Raw genomic sequence first — 21,308 nt, 5'->3', positions numbered from 1 at the left:
TTTTTCTGAAAGAGAGCCTGGGAAATGCAGTTTGCACAAAGAGGTAGAACAATGAATCTATAAACAGGTGAATGATTGGCAGGTCACTTCTTTCCTCATTCACAAAACAATATTTGTTTGTTTGTGTTTGAGACAGGCTCTCATCATATGGTATTGGCTAGCCTGGAATTCACTAGGGAGACCACACTGGTCTCAAACCCATACAGATCCACCTGCCATAGGGCTCCTGAGTGCTGGAACTAAAAGCATACACCAATATGACCAGCTGTTTTAAAATAAAATCTAGTCTAGAAAGTAGTCAGGTGTTAAAAATCCTTGTTCTAGCCAGGTGGTGGTGGCACACACCTTTTAAGCCCAGCATTTGGGAAACAGAGCCAGGTGGATCTCTGTGAGTTTGAGGCCAGCCTGGTCTACAGAGTGAGTTCCAGGACAGCCAAGGCTGTTAAACAGTGAAACCTGGTCTTAAAAAACTAAAAATAAATAAATAAATAAATCCTTGTTCCAGCTAGATATGGTGACATGTTTATAGTCATGGAGGTAAAGGCAAAAGAATCAGGAATTCAAGGCCAGCAGAGGATACAAGAGACCCTCCCTAAGACAAAGTCTTTGATCTGAAGATTCTAGACCAAGTCATGCGTAACAGCAGGGAGCCTGATCCACACAACTTGACTGAATCTTGTCTGAGTCTAGCTCCTCTACATGCTAAGAGTTTGATTTAGAACAAGTTATCTTCACTATTTGTGACTCAGTTTCCTCAATTATACAATGAAGACTAAAAACAACTCTGACTTCCCAGGGGTGTGGTCACCTTTCAGCTATGAACAATGCCTGGCATATGTGAGTAATCCCTAGAAGCATGGAAAATATTTGTTGACTTTTTATTATAGATGTGTACATGTGTGTGGTTGCATGTATGCCACAGCATATATGTAGGTGGGATTCCTTCATGCTTCATAGACACCTTGCAAGTAGCCTGAAGACAAATTTAAACAATATTTTTAGCAGTTCTGCAGATGAAACAAGCCTTCACTGTATGGAATTTCGCACCTTTAAATTATTTGGTGCTCAAATAATTTAAAATTGTGGGAGTGTTTCAGATTTGAATTTTCAGATTAAGATGTTCATCTTGGGGAAAATATTTAACTTCTCCACGCCTGTACTTCATTATCTGTAATATGGAAGTAACTACTGAATCTACCTCACAGGACTACTGACCGGAGGGGCAGACTTCTCCTTGTTAAGTATTTACTATGTGTGTACTAAATGTTTACTTAGGAATAAGCCTGAAAATGTGGAAAAACCTCAAGTTGTTATTCTTTGTAAATATTACCCACCTGTGCCACAGGAAACCGGTAACCTTAAGCCCACAAAATTTAACAATACCTCTTGTGATTGAAAAGAGTAGCTGCTATTGGGTAGGGGCGCTTCACTTCCTATGTCTGCCAATGTGCTTAGGGCTCAATCTACATTATTTCCCTAAACGTTCCCAAGTACCACAGGAGGGAGTTGCACGATCGTGAACCTCGATTTTATAGGACTGCTGAACCGAGAAGTAATTTTCTCAAGTTCACGGAACCAGCAAGTGATGAAGCCATATTATGTATTTACCATTTGTTGCGATCTTACTGAGTCTCAGCAGGGGAGTAAGCTGCCCTGTTGGGACAAACAGTCTAGGCCCCAGCCTACAGGAAGTGTCAGTTTCCAAAGCTGGGGCGGGGGCGGGAGTGATGAATAAACACTGTAGGAGATAATTATAATAGCGCCTGGTAATTGCCACAGTCAAGGCTTACTACCAGAAGGGCCACCGGATCTCAGGCGCTGGGTCAAGGAGAAGTACTGAGAATTTGAGGGTCCAAAGACACTTCACAGCTACGGGTAAAGCAGACGTCCTTTGGCACCATGTTACAAGACGGCGTCCCGGAAAAATAACGCGGGCGGCAAGCAAAGGGCTAACCAGAGCCCGACTGCAAAAGGAACCCGGAAAGAGGCTGAGCGCAGGTGGGCGGGGCCGCGCGGTGACTGGCAGGGGTGGGGCCAGGCTGGCCGCGCCCCTCGTCGCCGGCTGCTGGGCTTCGGCCGGGGTCGGCTGGGCACCGTGAGCTGTGCAAAGCCGCCTTCCCGCTCCCGAGGGCCGGCGGGGACCGAGCAGCGCGCCGGCTCGGAGACGGGCAGTCCACAAAGTTTGGTCCGCGGAGGACGCAGCGTCGAGCCTGGCAGGTGCGGCCGGGCCTGGCCGGGGCGCTCGCGGCCTTGCGGGCGAGCACGGCCGGGCACCGGCAACTCTGAAGTTGGCAAGAGGTGACGCCCCTGTTCCGCTCCGCCGCGCGTCCAGCCCTGGCATCTCGAGCCCGGGTCGCGCCGGGGCTATGCAGCCCCCGCCAGGCGGCCCCGCGGAGCTCCCTGCCAGGTAGACGAGCGGCGCCCCAGGACCCCGCCGGCACCCCTGCTCGGCCCAGGATGCTGCCGGCCCTCCCCCTTCTCCTCCTCCTCCTCCACGGTAAGAGTCCCCGCCCCGGTGTCACTGCCCGCCGTCCCGCGCCCTCCAGGGCGACCCCGGCCCCCCACCCGCGACTGCCGCCCCGTCGAGCCTTGGCCCCTCTCGGGCTTTACCATACCGTCCGTCCCACCCACAGCCAGGGTAGGCGACCTTTCGGCGAGGTCACGCACCTCCTTCCGGCCCCTCTACCTCTTCCCAGAAACTACCCGGAAGTCTCAGATGGGCCTCCCTCTGGAGTTGCCCAGGTGAAGAAAACTTGTGACTTTGCTGCCCTTTCTCGATCCCCCTCTAGGAGGTGCTCTGGCCCGTCCAGACCGGATCACTTTCCCAAACACTGGTGAGTAGGAGTTCTTAATGTTTCCTAGTGTTCTGGGGCTTGGGAATGAAGATGCACCCACCCAAGAAAAAGACTCTCACTCCTGAATTCTGAAATAGACTGTAGTTTTAGAATGGGCACCATCCATTATTTTCCAAGAGAGGAGAATGAGGCCCAGCGTGAGCACGCACCTGGTAGTTGTTATGAACCATCTCAATTTTTATGTGTAATTTCCGTGTTTTGTCTCCCTAGTTAGGATAAGGTCTTCCTGAGAGTGGAAAAGAGGCAGTATTTCTTTCTGCCTACTGCTGGCACAGAGCCTACCTTAACATTACTTACGGTGTTGATATTTAAGACGAAGTATGAAAAATATGGAAAGGAATGAGGGTGGCCCACTCCTGTAATCCCAGCACTCAGAGGCAGGAGGATCAGTACAAGGCCAGCCTCAGCCACATGGTGACTTTGAGGACATCCTAGGCTGCATAAGATTTTGTCTTTAAAAAAAAAAAAAGAATGGAGAGGAAGAGAGGGATCGGTGGGCTGTAACTGGTGGGCAGGGGTCTCCGAGGTGGGAAGGCTGGGGAGGGGCAGAGTGTTAAAGGACTCTACCAGTGTCCCCACCTTCTCCCTCCAGCTTGTGAGACACCCCCAGCAGTGCTCTTGGAGGTACAGGGCACTTTACAGAGGCCTCTGGGCAGGGAAAGCCGCAGCTCCCCTGCCAACTGCACCTGGGTTATCCTGGGCAGCAAGGAACAGACAGTAACTGTCAGGTGAGAAACAAGGCAAGTCCCCATTGCTCTCTACTGTCTCTTCCGTCTCCCTCTGAAAAGTCAGGTCACTTCCCTGTGGCATTCCCATCCTTGTCAGCAGAAGAATAGAATTTGGTTTGGTTGGGTCTGCTCCATAGCTTGGCTCCTAGGTCAGTGATGGCCAATTGAGCTGGGCTGTGGTGGAGATGTTTAGCTTGGGCGCTGGCCATGTCCAAAGGACTCTAGAAATTATTCTGGGCTCAACTAGACTTGTGATGAATCCTTTAATCCGTAGCATAGCCTACTTGTTCATCGGCTTAGACTCTTCCTCGGGGGCTGGGTCTGTAGTACTAGCTCATTGGTGGAGCACTTGTGTAGGGTGTGCAGAAGTCCCGGGTTCAGCCCCTACCAAAACAAACCTTCCCCAGGCCTACCTTTCTGCATGGCTCCTGCTCCATCCTTACTCTCCCTGTCCCCTCCTCCCTCTTCCCTCCCCGTTCCCTCTCTCCTCCCCTCCCCTCTCCCCTCTCTCCTCCCCTCCCCTCCTCTCTCTCTCCTCCCCTTCCCTCTCCCCTCCTCTTCCCTCTCCCCTCCCCTCCCCTCCCCTCTCTCCTCCCCTCCTCCCCTTCTCGTCCCCTCCTCCCCTCTCCCCTCCCCTCCCCTCTCCCCTCTCTCCTCTCCTCCCCTGTCCCCTCTCTCCTCACCTCCCCTCCCCTGTCCCCTCTTTCCTCACTTCCTCTCTCTCCTCCCCTCTCCCCTCCCCTCTCTCCTCCCCTCCCCTGTCCCCTCTTCCCCTCCCCTCTCTCCTCCACTCCCCTCTCTCCTCCCTATTTTTCCTTCTCTTCTCTCCTCACTTCTCTCCTCCCTCTTGGCTCTCCTCTCCTTTCTGTTTGTTGTTTTTGAAACAGAATTTCACTATGTAGCCCAGGCTAGCCTTAAGCTTGTGCTCCATCTCATCCTTCCAAGTTTTGGGGTTTCCTGTGGAATCACCACAGGCCCAGTATTCGTTTTTCTTTGGTCCTTTCTTTTCCTGGTTGTTTTTGTTTTATTTTGCTCTCGGCACTAGGTACAACTCAGGGTTCACACATCCTAGGTGAGTACCTCTAAGCAACAATCCCAGCCCCTTACCCCAAATCTACTAAGGATCTAAGTCTCCTCACTGGGGCCCATGTCAACTGGCAGTTTGCATCACACACTTCACTTGTTAAGAGTTTACCCAGAGCCTGGTGGCACCGTTAATCTCCACACTCGGGAGGCAGAGTCAGGCAGATCTCTGTGAGTCTGAGGCCAGCCTGGTCTACAGCGCTAATTCCAGGACAGCCAGGGCAACACCGAGGAGAACCTTGTCTCGAAAAAAGATAAAAAGAATAGATCCAGAGAGGTGCGTGAAGGAGAGAACAATCTCACAAGGCCGTTGCGCCCCAGGGGACAGCCATGGAGAGCTCAGATTTTACCATTTGGGTTGTAGAGCTGAGCCGTTGTCATTGATGAACTACAGGTACAACATTTGGTCAGCGAACTGCTGGCCACTGCACTTGGGTGACGGTGTTGCAGCAACTGGAAATTAATAAACCTGGCCTTAGTACTTCTTCCTTTTAATAAGCCTGGTTGGTCCCTGAGCACAGTCAGTTCTCTCAGAGGGCTCCCGGAGGGGTCCCGTGGTCTGACGGTGCCACTGGCCTCTGTTGGAACTTTTCCCATTGATTATATTTACGGCCAAAGGATTGGCTGAGTTTTTCATTTGGATCTTTGAATCATGGGTAAGCAAGTGTTTTGCTTTTGCTTCTTGGGCTACGGGGGACCTGTCATCAGGAGGGGAGGGTGCCAGCAAAAATGCAGAACACCTCATGTCTTGCTCTCCTGATCCTTACAGGTTCCAGAAGCTGCACCTGGCCTGTGGCTCAGAGCACCTAACCCTGCGCTCCCCTCTCCAGCCACCAGTCTCCCTGTGCGAGGCTCCTGCCAGCCCTTTGCAGCTTCCAGGGGGCAATGTCACCATTACTTACATCTATGTTGGGTCCAGGGCACCCATGGGCCAGGGCTTCTTGCTGTCTTATAGTCAAGGTAGGCTGAATGGGGCATGCCCTGGGCCCCTGGGACGTGGGAGTCCCAGGGGAGAGGCCAGGCTCCCGGGAGCTCGCTCCGGTGCTTCCCAGTGTCTCTGATGCCTCTGCAGACTGGCTGCTGTGCCTGCGGGAAGAGTTCCAGTGCTTGAACCACCGCTGCATACCAGCGGCCCAGCGCTGCGATGGGGTTGATGCCTGTGGCGACGGTTCTGATGAGGCAGGTTGTAGCTCAGACCCGGTCCCTCGCCTGAACCCAGCCCCTGCCCCAACTCCCCCCTGCAATCTCACGCTGGAGGACTTTTACGGGGTCTTCTCCTCCCCTGGATATTCCCACCTGGCCTCGGTCTCCCACCCCCAGTCCTGCCTGTGGCTCTTGGACCCCCATGATGGCAGGAGGCTGGCCGTGCGTTTCACAGCCCTGGACTTGGGCTATGGAGATGCAGTGCATGTCTATGATGGTGCCGGGCCCCCTGAGACCCCTCGCCTGCTGCGTAGTCTCACCCACTTCAGCAACGGCAAGGCCGTCACGGTGGAGACCCTGTCTGGTCAGGCTGTTGTGTCCTACCACACGGTTGCTTGGAGCAACGGCCGGGGCTTCAATGCTACCTACCACGTTCGGGGATACTGTTTGCCCTGGGACAGACCCTGTGGCTTGGCCTCAGGCCTGGGGGCTGGTGAAAACCTGGGCGAGCGCTGCTACAGTGAGGCGCAGCGCTGTGACGGCTCGTGGGACTGTGCCGATGGCACGGACGAGGAGGGCTGCCCCGGCTGCCCCCCTGGGCACTTCCCCTGTGGAGCCGCCGGCACCCCCGGTGCCACAGCCTGCTACCTGCCCGCCGACCGCTGCAACTACCAGACGTTCTGTGCTGACGGAGCCGACGAGAGACGCTGCCGGCACTGCCAGCCGGGCAACTTCCGGTGCCGGGATGAGAAGTGTGTGTATGAGACGTGGGTGTGCGACGGACAGCCGGACTGCACCGACGGCAGTGACGAGTGGGACTGCTCCTACGCCCTGCCCCGGAAGGTCATCACAGCGGCCGTCATTGGCAGCCTAGTGTGTGGCCTGCTGCTGGTCATCGCTCTGGGCTGCACCTGCAAACTCTATGCCATCCGCACCCAGGAGTACAGGTCAGTTGGAGTCGGGCTGCCCGCGGCGGGATGGGGGCTGAGGGGGAGATGGGGCAAGGAAGGAAGGGACGTGACTTTGGACAGACCTTGGCCTGACTCCGTCTGCCCTGGCCTGGGTCTGGAGGGAAGAGGCCCCCTCTAGGCGGAGGCACATTGCCCTCACTGGAGTGACAAGTGACCGCGGCCTGCCTTCCTTCTAGCGTCTTTGCCCCCCTCTCCCGCATGGAGGCTGAGATTGTGCAGCAGCAGGCACCTCCTTCCTACGGGCAGCTTATTGCCCAGGGTGCCATCCCACCTGTGGAAGACTTCCCTACAGAGAACCCGAACGATGTAAGTCATTGTTCCTCCCACCTTGGGCCTCACGGTGCCGGCTTTGTACCCTGCTGTGGCTGCATCACGGCACGGAGCTTCATCCAGCCATTCGGACCCCTGACTGATGCCTGCCTCCTCTCCTTGCAGAACTCTGTGCTGGGGAACCTGCGTTCCCTGCTCCAGATCTTGCGCCAAGATATGACTCCAGGAGGCCCTTCAGGAGGCCGGCGTCGCCAGCGTGGCCGCTCAGTGCGCCGTCTGGTTCGCCGTCTCCGTCGCTGGGGCCTGCTTCCTCGAACCAGTACCCCAGCTCGGGCTCCTGAGACCAGATCCCAGGTCACAACGTCTGCTGCTCCCTCCGAGGCCCTGGATGACAGCACAGGCCAGACCTGTGAGGGTGGAGCAGTAGGGGGGCAGGATGGCGAGCAGGCTCCTCCACTGCCCATCAAGTCCCCCATCCCAACCCCGAGCACACTTCCGGCCCTTGCCACTGCCTCTGAGCCCCCAGGCCCTCTACTCTCAGTGCCTCTAGAGCCCTCACTGCTGACTGGAGTTGTACAGGTCCTACGAGGCCGCCTCCTACCCAGCCTGTGGCCCTCAGGACCCACTTGGACCCCAGCTGGACCTCACACAGCAGTCCTGGACCCAGAGGATGAGGATGATGTATTGTTAATGCCACTGGCTGAGCCAGAAGTCTGGGTAGTCGAGGCAGAGGATGAACCACTGCTTGCCTGAGGGAGCTGGGTCCCCTCTGGGCTCCAGACACAATAGTGTGATCCTTTGGAAATGGCTTGGCTTCTCCACTGATCTACGTAGCGCAGAAAGTTAGGTGTCCCTCAGGCAGGGAGAGTGCTCCCTGAGCGCCCCTTCTGTGTATGAGTGGACACTAGAGACTCGACCACCAGCCTCTGCCCGCCCTGCTGCTGTCCAGGTGGCTTTGTTAAGAAAGGTTCCCAAAGGATCATAGGCTTGGACACTCCCTCCTTTCCACTCCCCACCCAAAAGTGGCCTTAAGTACCAGACTACAGTTGGCTAGAGATGGTCTAGTCCCCCGGGGGAGGATTTGGCCAGGCTGATGGTTTTGCCAGCCTCCATCTCTGTGGCGCCTGGCCCACGTAGAGAACACAAGTGCTTTTGTCCCCCAGCTGCATCATTGCCCAGGAAATCAAGGAAAAAGAAAAATAAAAAAATCATAAATTTCAGCCCCTGGTAAATTAGCCGTGAGCTACACTCTGCCTGGCTCTGCTCATCTCTCCCTCTCACTGTGCTCCTCGTCAGAGGCTGTGGGTCAGCCTCCACTTTTCCCTCTTCCTGTTTATTTTCCAACTGCCTGCCTTTCATTTTTATGCTGCTGAGGAGGCAGGACCATCCAAGGAGCCCTGGGGACTAACCATCTCCATCTTCATTCTCGGGCCCCGCTCTGCACTGACTGACGTGAGGCTCAGCAGCAAACCTGAACTCACTGCAGGCCAGAAGTCGGAGCCAGCTGAGCCCTGAAGAAGAAGGGATCCATTTATGGAATACTCTCAGAACAGATCACAGCAGCAGTCTGTTCCCTGATAAAACCCAGGACCCACTCTCACGCTCCACCAGCCAGGCAAGGGAGGCGAGGTCTCAGCCTAGGCCCTTCACAGTAGGGAGAGGCTGAAGGAGGGTCAGTCTGAGGTGTGAGAGTGCTGGCATGATTGGCCAAATCCAGGAGGTCTTCCCGGAGGAGAGCCCAAGCTGAGTTCTCAACCATGCTGTCAGCAGTAGGCTGAATTCTAGGCAGGACAAGCAAATTAAACACGGAGGCGAGACCCAGCCTCAGTGGAGCCCAAGCAGTGGGCAGAGCTGAAGCTCTGGGGATGGCAGCTGAGGGGAGGAGACTGGGGGCAAGTGTTGGAACCTGCCTCTGGGGAGCAAGCTGCCCCAGAGTTTTCAAAGCCCCCCAAGGAACTGGCTTCTCCAGAATCTCCCCTCTTAGGACCCTCCACAACTTGGATCAGGAGTACACTAAGCTTTGCCCTCACCCTCCTCCTGCCCACAAAAATAATCCTTGTACATGTCAAGTGAACATTGCCCAGAGCAAGGTCCAGGACAGCCAGGTTCAGGCAGAGAAACCCTGCCTCAAAAAAGACAGTAGTCAGGCTGGCGGTGTTCTTCACTGCATCTTCCGTTGCCTGGTCTCCTGCCAGAGCCCCCTCAGACCCTGCTGACTGACACCTCAATCCCCCCGGCCTCCAAACGTCCCTTCCTGGGGTATTTGCAGTGCAAAAATGGGTGGAGATGAAGGTGAGCATGCTCATGGTTGGATGCAGCAACATCTTGGCTGGAACTCTTGAAAGCAGAGTCAATCACTCGGGAGGCTTGTGCTTAGATCATCGTACATGGAAGTTTATCCTGTTCTGGTGTAAGCAGGAACTTTCCATTTGGTCAGTCACAGTGGAGCCCCAGCGCTGGTGGGAAGGGGAACTGACCTTGTGCAGACAATATAGGGAAATAGATCCAGACACTAAGTTCCCTTTAAAAAAAAAAAGTATATATGTATAATGGATATGAATACCATACTGACTTTATACCAGAAGAGGGCATCAGATCCCCACTGTAGATGGTTGTGAGCCACCATATGGCTGCTGGGAATTGAACCCAGGTCCTCTGGAAAAGCAGCCAGTGCTCTTAACCACTGAGCCATCTCTCCAGCAACTCCTCCACTCCTGCTGCCCTTTTTCTTTTCTTTTCTTTTTCTCTTTAAATTCTAGATATAAAGCAAAGAACAATCAAACTGCAACCCACAGAACCAGGGAGGCTATATAGCAAGGGGGACCCTAGGATGACTGTGGCTTATAATTAAGTTTTGGTTTTACTCAATTACTGAGCAAGCCTCAATGAAACATTTCACAATTAGGATAAGAATTTATACGGTATCGGGCTGGAGAGATGGCTCAGAGGTTAAGAGCACTGACTGCTCTTCCACAGGTCCTGAGTTCAATTCCCAGCAACCACATGGTGGCTCACAACCATCTGTAATGAGATCTGGTGCCCTCTTCTGGCCTGCAGTCATACATGCTGTATACCTAATAAATAAATAAATCTTAAAAAAAAAAAAAAAAAAAAAAAAAAAAAAAAAAAAAAAGAATTTATACGGTATCAAGCTGATAATAGAAAAATAAATTTTAAAAAGTAGAAAAAAAAAAAAAAGCCAGGCGGTGGTGGTGCACGCCTTTAATCCCAGCACTAGGGAGGCATAGCCAGGCGGATCTCTGTGAGTTCGAGGCCAGCCTGGTCTACAGATCGAGATCCAGGACAGGCACCAAAGCTACACAGAGAAACGCTGTCTCAAACAAACAAAGACTAGCTCTGACCCACCAAGTGCTGGAATTACAGGTACTTAACCGTTCCAGGTTTATGCAGTACTGGGGATTGAAGCCGGGGCTTCATACCTGCTAGGTGATTGACGGTTCATCTGGGCTGGGAACTCATTCCTTCCAGGAACCCTGACTAATAAATACATTAGGCATACCCTCTACCAACAGCTCAAATTTACTTTGACCAAGGCCCAAGGGGGGAAAAAAAAGTTGTGTTACTGTTACTGCAGCAAACCAGAGAGACAACCAGTTTACAAAAAGAAGGTAAGAGAGGAAAGTGCATGAATTATAATCTTAGCTCATGCTAAGGAGGCTGAGGCAGGATTGTCATGCATTCAATGCCAGCCTAAGCTACAAAGCAAGACCCTTCTCACACAGTTACTTTGGTCGCAGTAATCTTTGGAGATTTTGCTCCATAATGCTGCTTGGTGGGGGTAGCACCATGTCATGGAAGAAACTTGAGGTATACTAGAATCACTCACTAATGTGAACTGTAGGGGCAAGGAAGAGGCCAGCCCCCCCCCCCCCCAGGCTGTCCTACTTAGGGTTACTGTTGCTGTGATGAAACACCATGACCAATAGCAAGTTCAGGAGGAAAGGCTTTATTTGGCTTACACTTCCACATCACTGTTCATCATTGAAAGAAGTCAGGACAGGAACTCAAACAGGGCAGGGACCTGGAGGCAGAAGCTGATGGAGAGGCCATGTGGGAGTACTGCCTACTGGCTCGCTCCTCATGTCTTGATCAACCTACTTTCTTGAGAACCCAGGACCACCTGCCCAGGGGTGGCACCACCCCCAATGGGCTGGGCCCTCCCCCATCAATCACTAAGAAAATGACCTATGCTGGGCCTTGGTGGCACACACCCTTAAGCCCAGCACTCGGGAGGCAGAGGCAGGCAGGAGTTTGAGGCCAACCTGGTCTACAAAGCAAGCTCCAGGACAGCCAAGGCCACACAGAGAAACCCTGTCTCAACCCCTCCCCGCACAAAAAAAGGAAAGGAAATGCCCTACAGCTGGACCTCCCTCCCCGTCCATGGTCCAAGACTGGTATGAAGAGGCAAAGTCCCCGTAGGAAACTTGCCAGGCTTTGCAGCTTTTGACCCACTCTATCTCAATATCAAAGAAATTTGAATCCAAGCACCTAAGTGAGTTCTGCAGGTAAGTAAAGCTTACATCTTTAGGGTGTCTTCTGAGTTTAGTTTTGAGGCAGGGTCTTGCTGGATAGGCCAGGCTTGGTCTTCCAACTCCATAACCCTACCTCAGCCTCTAGATTGGTGTTTCTCAACCGGTGGGTCGTGACCCCTTTGTGTTGAATGACCCTTTCACAGGGGTTGCCTAAGACCATTGGAAAACATGGGTATTTACAATTCATAACAGTACCAAAATTACAGTTATGAAGTAGCAACAAAAATAATTTTATGGTTGGGGGTCACCACACCAGGAACAGTATGAAAGGGCTGCCGCGTTGGGAAGGTTGAGAACCACTGCTCTAGGGGAGATTACAGATGTAATTACAGAGATTACAACTCCTTTAAAACTGTAAACCAAAGAGAAGTATCCGTGGTCTCAGGCTTATCTTACATGTAGGACGGCCTAGGTTCGATCCCCAGAACTGCAAGATGATAATAGATAAAACAGAGCTGGAGAGGCACCTCAGAGGGTAAAGGCACTCGCTCCCCAGTCTGACACCCTGAGTTCAAAACACAGGACCCAGAGTGGAAGGAGGGAGCAGCTCCCAAGTTGTCCTCTGACCTCTCTCCATGAATGCAGCTGCGTTCGTGTGTCCATAGACATCCATAAAAAATAAGTGCAGAAAGAAGAAATCCAGACATGGTGGCACGTGTGTCTAACCCCGACACTCAGGAAGCTCAGACAAAAAGACCATCCTGAATTCAATGACAGCTTAGGAGACAGTTCCAGAATTGCCAAAGATTCAGTGTCAAAAACCAAACACACACACACACACACACACACACACACACACACACACACCCCGGGGTTGGGAGGGTAGCGGAGGGGGATGCTGGAGAGATGGTTCAGAGGTTAGGAGTGCTTGCTGGTCTTCCAGAGGACCTGGGTTTGCCTCCAGGGGATTTGACACCCTCTTCCAGCCTCTGCAGACACCTACATACATGTGGCGCATACATACACACGTTCATACTCACATCTGAAATGTAAGGTTTTCCAAAAGGCCAAGGGTCACTCATAGAAACACATGGCTACCAAGGTCACTGCTCCCAAGTGTGCTTCTACTACAGAATATACTTCTTATATCAAAATTGTGGATAAAATAAGTGTCACATTAATTTCAGTTGTCAGAATGACACCGGGGAAGAGGAACCCTAAACTGAGGGACTGCCTCTGTGAGTTTGGTCTGTGGCCGCATCTGTGGGACATTTTCTTGATTGCTAGTTGCTGTGGGGTCCTAGCCCACATGGACAGTGCTGTCCTGGGCAGGGGCCCTGGACTATAGAAGAAAGGAAGCTGAGCAATCCAGGAAGCAGCTTCCCTCCATGGTTTCTGTTCAAGTTCCTGTCTTGTGTTCCTGCCTTGTCCTCCCCTGAAGATGCACTCTAACCTGCTAGCCAAATAAGCCCTTTCCTCCCCGGGGGGTTGTTTTGGGGTTTTATCACAGCAGGGAGAAGCAAACTAGAATGAGAAGCTGTGATTGGAGACTGAAGGCGCTACAGAGTGGAGTGCATGGGTTATGTTAGCTCCTTCAGATCCTGCCCTGGAGCGAGCTCATCTGCACATCAGCCGCACCACACCTATTCCCAGGATTACTACTCATCTCTTCCATGGAAAAGTCCACTGAGAATGACAAAGTGTATCACCAATAAAAGAAGGTTGCAAGGAGCATTGGAGAGATGGTCCAGTGGCTAAGAGCATTGACTGCCCTTGCAGAGGACCCAGGTTCAATTCCCAGCACCCACCTGGCAGCTCACAGCTGTCTGTAACTCCAATTCCAGGGGACCTGACACCCTTACCAAACATGCATGTAGGGAAAACACCAATGCACCTAAGATTTTTTTAAATTACATATATATAATTAAAGTTTTTATGTAACTGCAGGATTTTGGGCTAGAGAGATGCCTCAGTGGTTAAGAACACTGATAGCCCTTCCAGAGGAGCCAGGTTCAATTCCCAGCACCCTCATGGCAGCTCATAACTGCCTGTAACTCCAGTTTCAGGGAGTCCAACACCTTCACACAGACATGCAGGCAAAACATGAATGCACATGAAATATAAATAAATTTGCCCGGTGGTGGCGCATGCCTTTAATCCCAGCACTTGGGAGGTAGAGGCAGGTGGATCTCAGTGAGTTCAAGGCCAGTCTGGTCTACAAATAGAGTTCCAGGACAGCCAGGACTGTTACACAGAGAAATTCTGTCTCAAAAAAAAAAAAATACTTAAAATGGTTGTGGATATTTAAGAGAAGGCAAGCAGCTTTGTGTAGAAGGTGGGGGGTGGGAGTTGTCGTGGCATTGGGAAGATAAGGGTGGGAACCCTAGCGACACTTGCCTGAGTGCTCTGGGGACAGGCCACCCACCAACCACTCTAAACCTTTGTCGTGAAAAGGAAGAGAGTTAACGCTGCCGAAGGGTACTTGGCGAAACAGGGCGAGGCAGAGAGGTGACTGAGTGCTTAAGGGTATGCAGAACCTGAATGGAAGGGAGCTGGGCAGACACGGAGCTGTCAAGGAGTTGCTTGTGCGGGCTTCCCCTAGACGCTGTCCGTCACCGCCAGCTCGGCTGCTGCTGGCCAGCGCTGGCTGCGTGGACCTAGCGGCGAAGGAGGCGAAGACAAAATGAAGCTGCACAAAGAGCCTCCTCAGCGTTCTCATCTGCCTGCGGACTTTTGTAGCTCTTACTCCAGACGAGGCAGAGTGAAGGAGGCAGGCAGTAATAGGGTGGCCATCCCCCAGCTTCGCCATCTCTTGGCCCGTTTCGTTTTGTCAAGTTAGCCTTTAGTCAGTCTGCCGCCCTCTCTTTAGCCACTGAGCACCCACCCTAAGCCGGACAGCGAGATGGGGGCTGGAAACAACAAACAAGGCGTGTAGTCTTGGACCCCGGAGCAAAAAGTCCTCTGGCTCCCAGGGTCCCTGCTTCCTGCCACTCTCAACTCCTTTATCCACAGCCCCCTCGCTCCACGCTGCCCTCTGAAAGCCCTTCGGACGCTAGGACTGGTCCGTTCTGCCTTCACCAGGCTGTGCCCGTGCGGCACAGACTCCCAGAGGGAAGTGACACAAAGAAAAAGGAGGGGGACAGAAGGAGGGAATCCCGCTTACATCACTGCTCATTAGCATATGTGACCTCATCAGGAGGCGGGGCAATTTCTCCAGGTGTCTGGGATGGGATTGGGGGGGGGGGAGCGGGGGGTGGGGGGGGGCAGTATTTAAAGGGAAAAGCTGACAGTGCTGCTGAGTGAGGAACCCGTGCTGTGAGCCGCTGGGCTACACTCGCACATGCACGCCGATGCACACGGACCTTGACAGCAACATGGACACGGACACAGAGACCACGGCACTTTGTCCTTCCAGCAGCCGCCAGGCCTCCCCACCAGGGACACCCACACCAGGTGAGGGCTAAGCGGGGTAGGACGTGGCCGAAGCCATGGGTGGGGGAGCTGAAGCGTTGTGGGAAGGTCAGTGCCAGGGCTCACTGAGAAGGGAAGAGCAGACGCAGCCAAGGAGACCCCTGCACTTTGGAGGTCTGGACAGCCGAGGGGGAGGGGGAAAGCCGCCCAGGTGCCCCTCCCCCAACACGCTCCGGGCTTTGCTAGAGACACTGGGTACTTGGCCCCTAGGTTAACCTCATCCCTGATGAGCAGAGCCGGCCAGGAGGGAAGGGGGAAGGAAAGTGGCAGCCCACAAACCCAGGAATCACCCGCCGAGGGGGCTTCCCTAAGGACCTGTTGTAAGGGTTTCTTCTAGCTCCATCTTTGGCTGCCTGCCAAATATTGATCCTGTGCTATTTATAGCCTGGCTCCATCCCCCTTTGTTGTGTCTGTTGTTGTTCCTCTAGTCACCCCAACCCTTGAATTGTCATCGTCCCCGCATACACACTCTCTCCATCATCGCTACCTCCCCACGAACACAATATTCTCTCCCACTCACCGGGACAAGGCAAAAATCCAGGAGGATTCTCTCTCACACACAAGCATGCACTGGGGGTGCTCACCTACCTACGGGGACACAGGAAACAGCACACTCCCCTTCTCCGGCTCCCAGCCCCGGGTCCCCAGCCCTAGGAACAAGGCTCCTGGAAAGTTTCTGATTCTGCCAACATCTGCCAGCAGCTCTCAGTTTGAGAACTGAGATGCAGGAAGCAATAAGCCCGTTAGTGGAGAGACAGATCGCTTCCCAACCCACCTGGTCCAGGGGCCTAGTCTAGGGGTGTGCCTGTGGCAGTGTAAGGTGTGAGTGGTGTGTAACCCTGTGCACAACACAAGTGCCTCCCTTACCTGGCACATGTTTTGAACAGGTTGTGGCCAGGACCTACAAGGAGGAAACCATTATGCTAGCTCCTTGGGAGCTCATCACTTTGGGTTTCTGTGTAATTTTAGTATAAGAGGCTGGACTAATGATTCTCAGTTCTTTTGGGATCATGGTCTTTATCTGCTCTGAAGAAGCAGCCTAAATTAACCCCTCAGGAGGTATCTAGATATACCTCACTCACGGCTTCCTTTTCTCTCCCTCTCTAGAAGCAGACACCACACTTCTGAAACAGAAGCCAGAGAAACTGTTGGCAGAGTTGGACCGGAGTGGGCCACCTCCTGTCCCTGGGGCCCCCAGACGAAGAGGAAGTATGCCTGTACCCTATAAACACCAGCTGCGGCGGGGCCAAGCTGTCGATGAACTTGACTGGCCACCTCAGGCCTCATCCTCTGGCTCCTCTGACTCTGTGGGCTCAGGGGATGCAGCCCCCACCCAAAAGGATGGTGTCTTTAAGGTCATGCTCGTGGGGGAGAGTGGCGTAGGCAAGAGCACCCTAGCCGGCACTTTTGGAGGTCTCCAGGGAGACAGTGCTCATGAGATGGAGAACTCAGGTATTTGGGGGGCACCCTGTAGGGATGAAAGTGTTTCTGGTGTGAACAGACACTGGAGGACAGAAGCTAAGAGAAATTTCCCCAATGTTTTCTGTGGCAGTCTCCCCAGAGGGGATTCCCTGCTGCTGGGAGCCAAGGTGTTCCTGGTTACCAAGTCTCCCAAGTGCTGGGGAACCTCCTCATTGGCTTTATTCTCTCTTTCCCAACAGAGGATACTTATGAGAGGCGGATCATAGTGGACAAAGAAGAAGTGACTTTAATTGTTTATGACATCTGGGAGCAGGTGAGGACGGAGATGTGGCCGAGAGCCGATGGAGCTGCAGGGACTTGGGAAGGGCAGTCTGGCTGAAGCTGCTCACATTGCCGGTCTTGGCTCCAACATGGGCTAGAACATGACTTTGCATTGTTGCATCTCCAGGAGCAAAGGCCCACCTTGGTGTGCCTATCATGGCTCGTGGCTGTGATACCCACCGTTTTTCAGGACCTTCTGGCTCAGACAAAAGTTAGAATCTGAATTTGACACTCTTGAGCTTCGAGTCAGGGTAAACACACCAACACTGACCCACTGGTAAACACTTCAGCCTGACAGTCTAATGTGACAGGAAAAAAAGGCTCCACAGGATCAGTAAAGGGAGGAGAATTCCAGGCCTCTGAATACTTGAACACAATGTTACTATGTAGAAAGAAGAGACTAAGTGCTGTTACTTTTACATTTTTTAGCTCTTTATTTTGGGGGACAGAGTCTCACAATGTGGCCCACAGTGGCCTGGAACGCACAACTCCCTTCTTGCCCCGGACTGCTGTTGGGTGATTTCATGTTTACAACATGCCAGGAACCCATCTCGGGCCTTTGGGCATACTACAAGCATTCTACCAATGCTACATCCCAAGCCTTTACATCTTCCTCAACAACATTCTTTTCTAAATCGGGAGCTTAAACCTAAGAACGTAGACGGTTAACCTATCCTGAGATCCTATTTCCCCAGCTCTCCCACGTGAGACTCACATCACTTTAACTTCTCCATCCTCCACAAGGCCCCTGGGTATCGGAATTCTGCCATTAACTAGCTCCCAGTCCTAAGCAAGGGGCCTCTCTCACGTCCGGATTCCTCCTGGTTGAGATGCAGGTTCCAGTCTCTATGCCTCCAGCTCTAGCATGTTGTGGCTCTCTGCTCATCTGCAGGGCGATGCAGGAGGATGGCTGCAGGACCACTGCCTTCAGACGGGGGATGCCTTCCTCATCGTCTTCTCGGTCACAGATCGACGAAGCTTCTCCAAAGTTCCTGAAACCCTTCTTCGGCTCCGGGCTGGAAGGCCCCACCATGACATACCTGTCATCCTTGTTGGCAACAAGAGTGACCTGGCCCGCTCCAGGGAGGTGTCACTAGAGGGTGTGTATCCTGAACCCATTCTGTATTCGAAATCTCAAGAGATGCCTTTCCAGGTTATTCTTCTCCTGGAAGCCTCTTACCCCTACGGGTGCGTTCTTACATTTAGTCCCTGGGTCAGGGAGGAGCCCCACTACCCAGCTCCTGGGGTCCTTCAGTAGCCCTCACTGATCCCCCCCCCCCCAGGCACCTCGCCCTCCCTTTTAGCACCTCCGTCATAGGATCCCAACCCAGTTCTGAGTTGGGATTCAGTGGTCCCACCCCATCTCCCGCCCTAGCCACCGGGCAGAGCCCTAGCCATCGGGTGCCTGAGCTGCTGCTTCCTTCCTGCAGAGGGTCGCCACCTGGCCGGGACGCTGAGCTGCAAGCACATCGAGACGTCGGCCGCGCTGCACCACAACACTCGGGAGCTCTTCGAGGGCGCCGTGCGCCAGATCAGGCTGCGGCGCCGGGGCCAGCGAGCCGAGCCTGGCAGCCCCGACGGCCCCGCGCCGCCCACGCGCCGCGAGAGCCTCACCAAGAAGGCTAAGCGCTTCCTCGCCAACCTGGTGCCGCGCAACGCCAAGTTCTTCAAGCAGCGCTCCAGGTCGTGTCACGACCTTTCCGTGCTCTGAGCCACGGTCGCCATGGCCACAGCAGTCGCCATGGTCACCATGCCCTCTGCTCGCCCCCTCACCCTACTCCTGTCGGTCTAGGAAACCAAATATTCCCAGGATGCCCTGGTGTGAGCGGGAGGCGGGGCCGGGTGGCTGGTCTGTCCACCGCCTCCACGCCTGGTCTGAACTGCTGACCACCCACAGCACCTCACGACCTGCGAGTCAGGGAAGAAATCCGTGCTGCAAGGTATTTTTTATTATTATTATATTATTATTATTATTATTAACTCACAAGAGGCCACCTCTCCTGGCAAGAGACTCCAAAAAACTAGAACTGGAAAAGTGCTTTGTAGCCTCCTGGATGGAGTTGACCTCCTTGGTACTCTGAACATGCCTTACCTTTAAGCAAGTTTTAAAGGTAAAAACCCAGAGATGACTCTTCCAGAGATAACTGAAAATGTTCTCTTGTCCGCCACCCAGGTCCACTTTGCCCTTAAGAAGTTCTTAAAGGAAGGGGCCTGGAAGTTGTTCTTGAGATCGGACTCTGATTTACCCTTCTGCTATGGCACGTCCCCTCCCTTTAAGGTTACTGAAGTTAAGGTGTAGGCAGACTCTTGCCTTTAGGTGCCCTAAAGTAGAGCTGAGTGCTGGCAACCCCTTTGGCCAGGGCCTGGGAGGTACCAGCAAGGAAACCCCCTTTCTCCTTTCCAATAAAAATGTTTTTCTATTGCATTGTGTTCATCTTGGCTTTCTGTTCTGGAAGTTCCCAGAAAAGGAGACGTGAGGGGATGCTTCTGTTACAGGCAGGAAAAGTGGGAGGCTTGAGAAGCCAGGACTGGACATCTTTAGGAAAGATCCGGAGCTGACTTGGTCCTGGGGCAGGCCCTCCACAATGAGACAACAGGTCTGGAGAGAAGCGGTGAGATACCAGAGTCCCAGGCTCCAGCTCTGGGTCCTAACTCTTTATCCTACCCCACCTTACAGGGAGCAGCTGGAGAGGCGACCTTTCGCTCCAGAGTCACCCAGTTTTGACTTGGGTTGGTTCAAGGTAGAGACTATGCCCCCTAGAGATGCCCATTAGCTGGGGCATGCTAGGGTGGGCTTGTGCCTTCCCTGGCAGGGCCCCACAGCTCCAGCTGTCACCTGCAAAGCCCGTGTGAGAACTGAAGCTGTCACTGCCTCCCCTGGGGACACCCACGCCTGCTGCTGCCTGAGCCGTGAGTTTGAACAAAGAGAGCAGAGGCAGCAGCTCTCCTCACCTCTAGACATTTAGATCAGCTACCTGAATGCTGGCGAGCCAAGCCTCCAACCCACCACACGCAGCGTGTAGAACCTGGTAGAGAGAGATGAGGTGCTTCCTAAGTCTTTGTAACTAGGGAGCAAGGCCCCAGCAGAGGATGAGACGAGAATACAAATGATGGAGTTATCCTTAGGACTAGATTGAACTGTGTTTGTTAATTCCTTAAAGACCTTAGAAGGTGTTGCTGTTGGTTTTACAGTGGAGGAAACCGTTTTAGCAGCTTGCCTGCAGTTACCCAGCAAACAACGGGGCAGGGACTCTACCTCTTAGCTGCTTTGGTTCTAGCTTTAAATCTGCAGTTCAACACAGATGGGGGAGAAGTACAGCAGAGGAGATGCAGGGACACAATGGGCAGAGCCATGTGATGGCCGTGGTGAAAGTCAGGGTATCACCTGGCTATGGCAATAGTGCAGTAAGAAGGCCTGGAACTCTGGAGCCCATGAACAGAGGAAGTTCAGATTTTCAAATGTAGGAAAACACACAGGGCCAATAAGGGACCAGATGGTTGTGCATTTGGGTTGAAACCTCAGGGACGTGCAGAGGAGGGTAAGAGATGAGCACGGAAAAGATTTGGAGCCCGACCACAAAGGACCTTAAATGTCAGCTAAGGAGTTTGTGCCTAACTGCAGGGAGTGAGTCACTGACGGTCCCCGCATGTGCAGCATGTTAGCAATGGTCCTTTGAGATGAGGAGGCTGAGAGAGTTGTGCATGGGCTGGGACAGCAGTGAGTGGTAGGAGCTGTGGAACTGACTTCAGGGGCTAGGAACAGTGATACACATGGAGGTGACGTTGTGTGTCCCAAGAAGCACAAGAAGCACGTGCTGGAAGGTCAGACATTATGGGACTTAGTCCAGCACTCAGGAGACTGAACAGGAGGATCATGAGTTTAAACCAAGCCTGAGCTACACGGAGCTAGGGATGGCAGGAGTATCCCAATCCTCCTGTGTCTACCTCCGAGTATTTCGATTACAGATCTCAACTACGATGCCTGGCTTTATTGGGTACTGTGGATTGAACCCAAGGCTTCATGCATGCTAGGAAAACATTCTCTCAACTGCATCTCCGGCCTTGGTTTATTTTAATTTTTTTTTTAAAATTTGAACTGGAGAGATAACTCAGTAGTTAAGAGCACCAGCTGCTCTTCCAAAGGACCCAGGTTCAATTCCCAACACCCACATGGCAGCTCAAAGCTGTCTGTAATTCCAGTTCCAGGGGATCTGACACCCTTGTCTGATCTCTGGGGGGACCAGGCACGAAAGTGGTACACAGAGAGACATGCAGGCAAAACACTCATACACATAAAATAATAAACTAATAAAATTTATTATTTCATTTATTTGTGTGCTGGGGTATAAGCAAGCCACGGCGTGCATGTGGAGACCAGAGAACAGCTTGTAGGAGCTGGTTTTCTCCTTCCACTATAAGGGTCCTGGGGATTGAACATGGCCCGTTAGGCTGCGGCAAGGGCCTTTACCCACTGAGCCACCTCAGCAGACTCTAGTTTTGTTTGAAACAGGGTCTCCCACTGCCCTCCAGGCTGCCCTGTACTTCCAGAAA

General features: G+C 53.0%; 2 protein-coding genes across 2 annotated transcripts; both read left to right on the top strand.

Moving 5' to 3' along the window:
- The first annotated feature begins 2,049 nt into the window (after positions 1 to 2,049).
- Positions 2,050 to 8,270, top strand: Lrp10 (LDL receptor related protein 10). The gene is made up of 7 exons (XM_059273651.1): positions 2,050 to 2,497; positions 2,790 to 2,834; positions 3,448 to 3,583; positions 5,436 to 5,626; positions 5,739 to 6,756; positions 6,957 to 7,086; positions 7,216 to 8,270. The coding sequence occupies exons 1-7, from the start codon at positions 2,458 to 2,460 to the stop codon at positions 7,801 to 7,803; spliced, it is 2,148 nt and encodes a 715-aa protein (XP_059129634.1). The 5' UTR covers positions 2,050 to 2,457; the 3' UTR covers positions 7,804 to 8,270.
- Positions 8,271 to 14,893: 6,623 nt separating this feature from the next.
- Rem2 (RRAD and GEM like GTPase 2) lies at positions 14,894 to 18,468 on the top strand. The gene is made up of 5 exons (XM_059274439.1): positions 14,894 to 14,996; positions 16,122 to 16,466; positions 16,676 to 16,749; positions 17,650 to 17,857; positions 18,188 to 18,468. The coding sequence occupies exons 1-5, from the start codon at positions 14,894 to 14,896 to the stop codon at positions 18,466 to 18,468; spliced, it is 1,011 nt and encodes a 336-aa protein (XP_059130422.1).
- The last annotated feature ends 2,840 nt before the right edge of the window (positions 18,469 to 21,308 follow it).

The sequence above is a fragment of the Peromyscus eremicus genome, chromosome 9, assembly GCF_949786415.1.
Source record: "Peromyscus eremicus chromosome 9, PerEre_H2_v1, whole genome shotgun sequence".
Classification (NCBI taxonomy): Eukaryota; Metazoa; Chordata; class Mammalia; order Rodentia; family Cricetidae; genus Peromyscus; species Peromyscus eremicus.
The sequence above is the reverse complement of the archived record's forward strand: the minus strand, read 5'-3'. Positions and strand labels throughout refer to the sequence as shown.